General features: G+C 42.8%; 1 protein-coding gene across 1 annotated transcript in view; it reads left to right on the forward strand.

Moving 5' to 3' along the window:
* Positions 1-9,603, forward strand: part of LOC139667359 (trichohyalin-like) — a 57,417-nt gene extending 47,814 nt beyond the window's left edge. The window contains exons 23-24 of the mRNA XM_071546812.1: positions 5,415-5,513; positions 9,193-9,603. Of these exons, the coding sequence (XP_071402913.1) occupies positions 5,415-5,513; positions 9,193-9,603 (510 nt within the window). The remainder of the gene's footprint in view (positions 1-5,414; positions 5,514-9,192) is intronic.
* The last annotated feature ends 1,794 nt before the right edge of the window (positions 9,604-11,397 follow it).

The raw sequence follows: 11,397 nt of genomic DNA on the forward strand, positions 1-11,397 counted from the left end.
AAGGGAAAGGAGTGTGTGTGTGTGTGTGTGTGTGTGTGTGTGTGCGCGCGCGTGTGTGTGTGTGTGTGTGTGTGTGTGTGTGGCAGGTTGTTTCTGAGGGCACCTGCCTGCAGCTGTACCCCCACCGTGACCCCCTAGGGTCTCCCTCATTAACAATTCCCACCCCCCCCACCCCACCCGTTACACACACATACACACACCCATGTTGTGCACCCCCCCCCTCCCAAACGAACCACCAGGCTCTGTTTCCAAAACGGATCAGATTTGTTTTGACTGGGGTGGGTTTCCAGCGCTATTCAAAGCTGTCAGTCATTTTAATGATATCATTAAGGGGCCGCGACAGAAAGATGAATCGCTTCTCTTTGTCTTTTCCTCATAATTGCGAGAGAGGGAGAGAGAGAGAGAGAGGCAGTTCATATAGATGTATGCATAAGAGGGGTTTTGATTGAGCGAATATAATAACACCGAACGAGATAAGAACAGTGAATGAAAGCCTTTTCCGTGGTCTCTCCCCATCCATTCTCTCTCTTTTTTTCCCTCTCTCCCCTTCTTCTTTATTATGAGGATTCCTAATTTATTTCATTTCATTATTGTTTCCCCCCCACCCCCCGGCACCCACAGCCACCCAAAATGCCATATGTATGAAAATCATACATCTATAAGGCAACAGATATGTCATGATATTTGCATGGCAGCCATATACATTCTGTGCATAAATCTCATTACTGGTGGCGAAGGGGATATCTCCGCGGTGTCTCCCCGCCACCGCTATCACTGACAGCGATCAACGTGCTGTGAAGCTTTTGTCATTAGATATGCCTTTATTAAAGAAATTTATGATGATTATGGGGCTTACTGTTCCAAGGCAGCTTGAGTGTCACGGCTTTACATTGCGGATGGCACTTTGTACCAATAAAGCCCACGGAAAAGGTGAAGAGAAGAGCAGTGGAGTAGATAGGAGTGTAGATTGATAAAAAAAAAAAAGAAGCGGCCTCCCTTATAAAAAGTTATTTTATGCGCCTATCACCAAATCCGAGTTGAGGCTGTGATTTATGAAAAAGTTATCATGACGTCAAAATCGGAAGTTTTCACAGATTCCCTCCAGTTTTCTGTGACATATCAAAAGTCAAAACTCATTTTTATAACTAGCCGGGGAATGAATGCCACAGACATTATTTTCTTATCTTATTCTTTGAGACGACATACGGTGAAATATAGGATAAAGTCAAACGGCATTTTTATGAGTGAGACCTGAGAAGAAGAATAAAGGGGGATGAAAAAAAGATGAAGGTTCTGAGTGGCGGAAGAGAAGATAAGTGACTGTGATGTTTCAGGGAAAGAAGAATAGGGGTGTAAGCCGTATGGAAAAAGAAAGAGACTAAACGCCCTAACAGGTGTTTTTATCTAGAGTGTGACACAGTCTGATCTCTCAGCGGGCGTGTTTAAATGCAGGTCATATGAATAAATCAGAATATATGCATCTTCAGATTGTGATCACCAATATATGTATACATAAATAAACAGACCGCTATGAATATTTCTGCACAAACAGCCTGTAAAACCAATCGTAAACAGATTTATATTCATCAGTATTTTCCAGGTATCACATTTGGGTTTCTCATAATAAACCTATTGAGGTTGTTGTAAACTGGATACAGAGTTTATAATTGCCTTAAACTCTTAAAGGGGCATTAATTAATCTATGACCTTTATCAACCTCTATTGGTGATGAGCAGGAATTGCAACATAGAATCGGTAGAATTTCCTCCTACATAAGTATCTGGCACGGAACCCATACCCCACCCCCTTAACACAAACAATAAAGTCACATTTTCACAGTCAAGACGAGTAAGGTAGCTAATTAGAGCAGAGCTCCAACAGAAAGTTGAAGCGGTAATATGTCATGATTGAAAATACTGTCATGTTTTGTCATTTGCTCTTTTTGGCTTGAGAGCGAGGCTTTGTAGCCTTCGTAGCTGAAATGTGCTGTGACACCAGTTACACACTCGTACCACCGTCCTCCATCATCGAGCAGATGGAAATACTCAGGCAGTACTCAGCAGGTGGGGGGGGGGGGGGGGACTGGGAGTGTCTTGAAGTTCCAATGGGTGGGGAGTGCTTGTTCCAAAAAAGAGAAAGTGAGTTTTGAAAGCCAGAAATCTCAGCACAAAGTAATCATTGAGTCATTGGTATTGATCAACAACCTCCGTAATTTGGTGGTATGGGGAAGTAAAAATCTCCTTTTTAAATGGAGCTATGTGTAGCATTTTGTGTTTCTCAAATTTAAGACCACATTTCCCATAAACCCCTTTGCTTCCTGGATGTTGCTACTTGCCCCCCTCTCCCTCCCTGGCTTCGCTCCACATGTGTTTAATTTGAAGTGCAAGAAGAAGGATTAGAGCAGAGTAGAAATGGTTCCTGATTTGTGCCATAAAGCAGTCTCCCTTTGTGCTGTAAAGCAACAGATTTGCTGTGAAATCTGACCCGGTGGCACACAATGCAAAATACAGTGAAGTTCAGGCTGCCAATCTTTTTCGGTGATGGTCACGTTTGTTTACGTTAATTATACAGATGTCTCAAATTAATTGAATTATTTGTTGATGTTAAAAAGCTACATGCAGCACCTTTAAGTATCCAAAATAACACTGTAATAATAAGGCACATGTAAACACACTTGGTGGTGCATGCAGAGATCAATGCTGCTGCTGTTGTACCACTGACTCAGTGACTGTCTGACACGGCCCATCTGTCGGAGTGCTCATAAAGCATCAGGCTTCGTCAAGTTGCACCGCTAACGATGTGCTTCCAATTAACAGCACACAGTGATCAGAGCAGGGGATTTGTCGAAATGTGGAGGAGAACGAGAGTGATAAACAGACAGAGAGAGGGAAGACGAGAAGGAGATTGCGTGGGAAAAGAGAGAGTCAACAAGAGCGTTGCATGAAACTCGCAGCAACACAAGAGCAGTAAATATGAAAGATGAGAGCGAGGCGGGAGGAAGAGAGGAAGCGTGTAGTTTATTGCCTGGTTTAGAGAGCATGGCAGCTCGGCTTTGACACTAATGACTGCAATTATACACACACTGATTGGGTTAGGCCGCTAATTACACACATGCGTGTTTGCGTGTAAATACGGGAACACACATGTTTACACAGGCGTCATGCCAAGCGCTCAGCGACTCGCCGCCTTCGCACATCGGGTGCATAAATCTCACAGAGTTGTCTCAGCGGTGGCGATGTGTCATGATCTGCTGAAGACCGCGCGTTACCAACTAAACCAGAGTTTAAATTATGTGAAGATTTTGGAGATGTGGCGCTTTGGATTTAATGTTGTTGGTTTGGGCTAAAAAGTTTATGGCTCTTGTCTGCTGCTCTCTAGCAATGGAAACTCTTGGAATTCAGCTCTCAAGAGGCATTTATAGTTTAAAAGATCAAAGGAAATTTCAGTATTTTTCCTTATTCATGTTCTTTGTATCATTATTACGGTGTGAAATTAACAACGTGGAAGGGTCAGTTGCAATTAGGTTCCATTTATGGATGTCATTTTCAGGAAATGGGTTTTCTTATAAAAATAGATTTTTTTTTTAAATAAACGCTTACATTGGCCAGGCCAAATTAATTAGTTGTTTAATGGGCTGATTGCGATGATGTCTTGTCAGCTGTTCGGAATTTATTTTTATTTTACATGAATTCTGTGATATTACTAATGTATTCGTAATGAAGCACCATCACTGTTTACATTTACATCTACATTTCGAAAGATGAACATTTCTGTGATGAAGTGATTAGATTAATCTGTACTATTTTTCTTGTCTTGCCTTAGTTAATAATTTATGACCAAAACACTCACATAAAATGCTTAATGACAAATAGCTGATTATTCAGATTGATAATTCTGAATTGATAATTCAGAATAGCCTCTCCTTGAATTTTTTATTTACTTGGTGACTGACTTGTCTGACTTGAATTGATCCTATCCCTGCCTCAATGGCCTAATATGTGATCAAAGTGCTGCACCACCATTGGCCCACTACTAGTTTTGTTTATCTTTATTTGATTGGTTTGAATATATTTCTTGCCCTGTATTTTAATTATGGTGTAAACTCAAAGTTTCCCATAATCATTTTCCATATGGGGAGTCCTATCTTTCAAGAATCTATATACCCATAATTGTACAGTCAAAAACAAAAGAAAAATCCCAGTGTAGAGCTTGCTGGGATAGTGAAGTGGGATAGTGGTGTTGTCTGTCACTATTGTTTATTTTGTTGTTGTTGTTGACTCTTGATTGAGGTTGACCATTGAAGGGTACAAATCTGTGGGAGCTCAGAAGGCATCGTTTCACTAATGAATCTCATAAACTTTTCAGACAAAAATGTCAGTCCACATATTAGCATCTCCCTCAAGTGTCTCCTCGGATCTTAAATGTTTTAAGTTGTAGCTAATAGGGCCAAAAGTTTGTGTGTGTGTGTTTGTGTGTCTGAGCTCGCCCACGTCTGCAGGAACAATGATGCCATTTATTAGCGTTTCGATGAGCGTGTGTGCGTCTTCTCAACTGAAGCAGAACGGGACCGTCTTTCCATCCACTGCTCTTTACCAAGATGAGATAGAAAATCCCAGCTCGCATTTTTACAAAGAAAATTAACATCGGGGAGGTACAGTGGTACTTTAATGGGCCGAGGAGTCTTAGGTTCATCAGAGTATTTAGAAGGGTTTTTTTTGTTTTGTTTTTTCTTCGAACACTAACTGGACAGGTTCATTGGGGCATGAAAGAAACAGCGTAAGGCGGGGGCAGCGCGCTCTTCAGCCCGTACAGAGCGCCATTATCCACCGTCGTTAATTTAATAGACATTCCCCGGGTCTGAAGACAGCAGACCCCAACATTTGTTTGTCATTTCCCAAAACGTTTTAATAAACAGTTAAAAATCTTAAATGGCTTCTTGTACTCTTAATGTTGCCTAGTTGCCGTTGTTGGGGGGGTTTTTTGTTAGTTTTTTTTTTTTTTTTTTTTCTGACCCATGTTCATATTTAATTTAATGATTTCTGGAACCCATTTGTTCGCCCATCTTTGAGTTTTGTAATAAGTTATTACGAAGACGGTTATTATGAAGATGATGATGTGCGCCAACTTGTTTATGCCCCAGATTCCCCAGGACATTTGATTGAAACAGTTTTGCCAGGCTAATGCATATCATTATACAAAAAAGATTAGAGTTTAAAAGTTTACCATGGTAGGAGCATTTGTATATATAATATGCTATTTATATTAAACCGCACATAAACCAGTTTCAAACAGCAGTTGGAAAGTGGAGTCGAAGGTTTTATATACTATTTTCTTAACTATCACATATTAAAGATGTCAAAGTTGATCTCTTTTCTTTGTGTGTGTGTGTGTGTGTGTATGTGTGTTACAGCAAGGAACGGGAGAGCTGTGTGGCTCTTAACCTCAGCAAAATCGAGGACATGCAGACCAGACTGCGAAGCAACCTGGAGGCCATCAGAATGCTAAATCAACAAGTAAAAGCGCACGCACACACACACACACACACACACACATACTGTACACTACATACACACACACACCAGGTCCTGACAGTCCTTTTGCCCGACAGATACAAACACACACCCACACACCGGCCCACCTGCTGTTGAGCTCACACAGAAGAGGAAGCTTTCAAGCGTCCGACTTCAAACACACAACACACACACAACACACACTCACACACACACACACACACACACACACGCACATCCATTTCCTCTTCCTACGATAAAAGTGAAAGGCGGCAGCGGGGTGGGGAGGTGGGGGGGGGACAAATCTTATCGGGAGAAAGCTGTGACGTTTCTTTCCACTGGTAAATGATTTCCCTTTCATGAAAGTGAGAGAGGGATGTATATCAATACAGCCGTGCTGATCTCTCCATGACAGCATAGGGAAATGGCCCGCTGTGATAAAACAGTGTGGGGGGAAAGAAACACAGAGGAATATTCTGAGGAAAAGCTGACATTTTTTTTTTTTTTTTTTTTACTGTGTTGAACTTCACAAGAGTCAACAAATCACCAAAGGAGAGAAGAATCAAAACTACTCCTCAACCCCCTCAGTTCTCCAAAACTCCAGGGCCGGGGGAACGGCTCACCCGACTTTTGTTAGTTTGCGGAATGGCCCGCTGATTGACGGGGTGGGGTGGGGTGGGGTGGGGTGGGGGGGTTGGGGGGGGTGTAACTAAAGCTGGTATTTGTTGAAGTTTTAATGTAGCATTGTTGCGTCGAGGAGTAAATGGCATTAGCTGTGCGTGTGAGAGAGAGAGAGAGAGAGAGAGGAAGGTAGGGCAAACAAAAAGGGGGGCAGGGGGGAGAGAGAGAGAGAGAGGTGTTGTTTAACAGGTCAGGTGTGTAATAGCACCTCTTAATCTCTAGTGTGAATCATTACACACATCGATCCAATGTGGACAGTCTAAACACACACACACACACACACACAAAGAAACACACTCTTTCACACACTCTCACCCACACACAAGCACAGAGATAGGAAATAGACAGTTCATTTACACAAGGCTATTTCCCCTCAGCGTCCACCAGACACACACACATGTGCGCGCACCCACACACACACACACATGCACAGATATCAGTGCAGAAGCCTAATGGAATGTCTTAGTTTATCTATGTGAAGGGCACCGGGTTGTAAATCAGGTCTGTCTCTCTGCTTTGGATTAGTCTCATTTACACACTCACAGTCCCAAACTGGTCAGTGTTGCTGTTTTCTCACTCGCCCACATACACATATATTAACACTCTCTCTGCAGCACATACATGCGTAAGCTGCGATTCCCTCCAGCTGCCAAGCAAATTTCACGCAAACTTTTTGAAATGTCACAAAAAACATAGAATACGAGTTAGGTGCGTTTTCCATCAGCCGGGTTGAAGCTAATAAATGGACTTCCCGAACGTCAGGGAGAAAAAAAAGACATCTGCCAAAAAAATTGAGTCTTTTAGGAATTGATTAATATTGGGCAAGTTGTTGTTCTTTAATGTCACCTACTGTTGGCCATATTTCACGCTTTCATCTGAAGACCAAAACAAAAAAAGACACTTGGCAATATTCTAATACACTCTACACCATACAACCATGATGGAGACTTACACATGTGAGCAACAGCTGGTACAACATTTCAAAATGTCCAAAGCCACTTTTAAACCGAACCAGTCGTCGGGCCGATCACGCCGAGCGGACATCATTATTTATTTCACAAAATTCATTTCCGCCGCTATTTATCACATAATTTCTTTCGACAAATGAAATTTCCACTTCAAGCGAGCTTAAAAACTTTTTTTGCGATATTGAGGAAATTTGATGAAATTTTTGCCAGTACCATTCAGCTTCTCTAATTCGATAAATTTCATAATTTGCATAAAATACTTGGTTGGGAACCCAGTTACAGTATACACATGCGAAAGCACAAACACACACACACACACACACATATTCCAGCTCCCCAGCAGTAAAACATCGGAATCTTTCTCTCTCTTTCTCTCTCTCTCTCTCTCTCTCCCTCTCTCTCTTGCTTTCTCTCACTCTCACTCACACACACACACACACACACACACACCCACACACACATATTCCAGCTCACCAGCCATAAAACATCGGGAAGACGAGACTGGTGAGTTGTCTTCCCCCCTCTCTCTCTCTGTCTCCGTCTCGCTCTCTCACTCTTTTTTTCCATGCAGACACATGCACACCAGTTCAGCAGCAGTATTTGAGCGCTGAGGAGACAAGCTGTGATTTTTAATTCCAACCCCTCCCTTGCAATTAGGAAAGCATCCAGCGCTACCAAAGAGGAGGAAAATTAAACATGTCCCCTTGAATATAGAGTTAATTACAAGTGTCAACCTCACTGTTTTTCATTTAGAAATTATATTGCTTTTGGCGTAACATGAAATGAGACACGTTTTAGGATGTTTGTCTGTTTCAGATGAATATTTTTATTTTAAGTTTAGTAGGATATTTTTGACACTTAGACATGTCATTGGCTCTTCTAGGGTTAAGCTCAAGACCCAGCTATTTCTAGTCATCAGATGTAATACATTTGTTGGGATTTATTGACCGTGTGTGTGTGTGTGTGTGTGTGTGTGTGTGCATGGTGTCTGGAAGGGTAATGTCAGCGGAACCATCCGGAAATGTGTCTGTCTCATCTCCGTTTGTGTGTTTCACACACACACACACACACACACACACACACACACAGACATACGCACACACATGGCCAGACATGTCGATGTGACATCATTCTTTAACCGCAGCTTTCGCACACACACACACACACAAAAAAACAGATGTGGATGAGTGGGACTGTCACATCCGACGTGTCTCTTTGTCTCTCCATCCTTTTTATTTCCTTATTTTACTGTTCCTTTTAGCTAAAAATATGTTATTTCAAATCTTCCGTTCTCTTTTATCTGCCCTATTACAATTTAGATTGGCACATTTTGCATATAATTACTATGCTTTACTACAAATGCAAATTCTTTTATTTTTGCATTCAAACCCACTTTTTAACTCACACCCCTGCACCCCCTCCCCAAATGTCCTTGTCAAAAAATAAAACAACCTCAATTTAGCCGGTCTGTAATTGTGTTTCGGGGAGCCCAATCATGTTCTGACGATGTGCGATTTGTTTTGTGTCACGGATGATTTCGTGTCAAATCGACCTCTAATGATCGCTCAAATTGGTTGTTTTCATGTAGAAATTTACACCATCGCACGGCTCCCACTTGCACCTATTTCAAACTGCGAGCAGAATACTCTCCCAAAACCCCTTGCAGTCTCCCATTTGCATTTCTGTCTCAACAAGCATGAAAGCAACTGTGAAAAATGAATTAAGCACATAATGGGGTGTCAGCTATTTCATCAACATGATAGCTGTTGACTTTTGAGGGTTGATATTTATTGGTAACTTCATATTAGTTATATCATTTGGTTGATTTAACTAAATAAGTTTGATGTTTAAACTCAAGCGATTTCCTTACTTGAAACTTCTCCCAAACATTTCCCCTTCGCCCACCTCCCTCCGCCTGTTTCATGGTTACGCATGAAGGTTCTTTCCAAAACATGTTCTTTCTCTTTGTCTACACAAATCTCTTCCTCCGCATCTGACTATGTCTCTCTCAATTTCTCTCTTTCTCTCTCCAGTTAAGCGCCCTCGGCGGAGAGAATGAGCGTCTGCGTAGGCAGCTGGAGGAGGAGAGGTCCATGCGTAGACAAGTGGAGCGGCTGCTCCCTCCTCCTCCTCCTCCTCCTCCCACCCACCAGCGCTGCTCCTCTGTCCAGCTCCCCCTCTCCCTCGCCACCCGCCCCCCTCCTCTCACCGCCTCCCCTCCCTCCTCCCTTCGCCTCCCTTATCCCCTGAGCCCAGACCCGGCGACGGGGGACGCCGACCGGATGCTTACCCGAGCCGAGCTGAGCGGCGCCGGGCCGGAGAGGCCGGGCGAGTCCCGGGCTGTGGGCGAGGCGCACCGGAGGATGCCGGCCGCAGAGCGCTCCGTCTCCGCCGCGCTGGAAGACGTTTGGTCTGGGAGGACGAGGCGGGATCGCACCAAATGAAGCCCCCAGAAGACTTTGACCTGTCACGGCCTTTTGACCTGCAGCTTCTCACCAGGGAGCGCAGCCAGGATGAGGTTAATGTCCTGCGGGTCAAAGTCAAGTCCCAGGGTGCTTTTTGCCTCGGGGTGGCTCCAGAACCAGCGACTGGTGGAATTTTCTCAAATGGACAAAAATCAAAATATCTCTTCCAATAAACTGTGATGGGTTTCATTCGAAAACGTTATACATCCACATTTTTATGTATTCAAATTCGAATACTCATTACTCAATTTTTTTTTTCAAAAAGATGCTCACATCCTCAAAAATGTTGCTATTCTCTATGCAATGGTATAACAACAGCTAATAACATCAGTAATGACTTTTTCAAATGATGGATTTCTCATTTTGCAGTGAAACTCTCATGCTAACTACTAACAGGTGCTTTCCTTGTGTGTCTGCACCAAAATGGCGTCGATTCAAATGAACTGGCCTTTTAACTCAACTAGGCAAACAAAGTAGACGGAGGAAGTGACTGACAGAGAATTCCTGAGTGTTGATGGATGCGTCTTACACTGGGGATGTGTCTCATTGTGGATGGATGAGGGACGGCACAGTGTCGGCATCCACGCACATTCCTCAGATGTTGAGCTGAGTGGCTGTAACACAGTCTCTGATTACGCCGAAGCTGTGCACCATATGTCCCACATCCATTGCGGTGAATGTGCCTTTGTGTGTGTGTGTGTCTGAAAGTGTCTGCATGTGAGTGTGTGCCTGTGTGTGATTGACTACATTAGGTGTTTAATATCATAAGCTATGTATTCATATTTTGTTTTATACTTTTTATAACTATTTATTGATTTTCCGACCGCTCTCTTTGAGCCCCGGTGTTGTAATGATAGCAAAATAAAAACAGATGAGTTTATAAGAGGTTGTGCTTTTCTCCCCATTCTTATTTCATCAGTCAATAAGTCTAATGTCTTATTTCTATATTGGATGCACTGTTCTTAATATTGTGATTATACTGTGCCGGTACATACTCACAAGATTTATAGATACAGGCCATGTGGATGCTTGTAAAGGGAAAGTTAACAGGCCAGCGATGCTATCAGGTTCTCTTTATGCCCGTTAGCGTTATATAATTATGAATTCTTACCATTTTACAATTTGTTGACTGCGAAGACAGCCAAAGATGTCGAAGGCAACATGGGGAACAACATCGCCGGCTAGCAAAAGCATAAAGTAAATATTTCGATTTGGATCGCTCATGATCTAAAAAATGTGTGGTTTGGAAGCGGGGAAGGAGGGTGCTGTCAGGTAGCCTTTATACTGCTTTCCATGTGCACCTATAGGTGATCCATGCCTCTCTATATATATATGTGTATAGCGGCTAAATAAGAGCACTAGTACTAGAAACATGTAAATATCTGAATTTAACGAGAAAGAGCATTATTATACTGTGATAATGAGAATTCTGGGGGAAAGCAGGTCTCGACCACAAGTCTCCTCTCTCTCTCCCTCTCTCTCTCTCTCACTCTCTCACTCTCTCTCTCTCTCTCTCTCTCTCTCTCTCTCCACCCCCCCTCCCCCTTTTCATTGGCTCTGTGTATACATAACTGTTGTATAGCCGGTCATGCTGTCGTACATTTTAATGATTTCGACAAGAACTGCATGTCCTTGTTAGCTTGGTTTTCCTCATTTGCCATGTCACACTCAAAAATACCCCTCTTTTATGTGCGAACACACGTATGCACCCACACACACACACACACACACACACACACACACACATGCATGCGCGCACATTCATTTTCTTTC

Source organism: Centroberyx affinis, unplaced genomic scaffold (genome assembly GCF_046629955.1).
Source record: "Centroberyx affinis isolate AG114_WGS23_722 - 3 ecotype Tasmania unplaced genomic scaffold, CSIRO-AGI_Caff_v1 ptg005464l_1, whole genome shotgun sequence".
NCBI lineage: Eukaryota > Metazoa > Chordata > Actinopteri > Beryciformes > Berycidae > Centroberyx > Centroberyx affinis.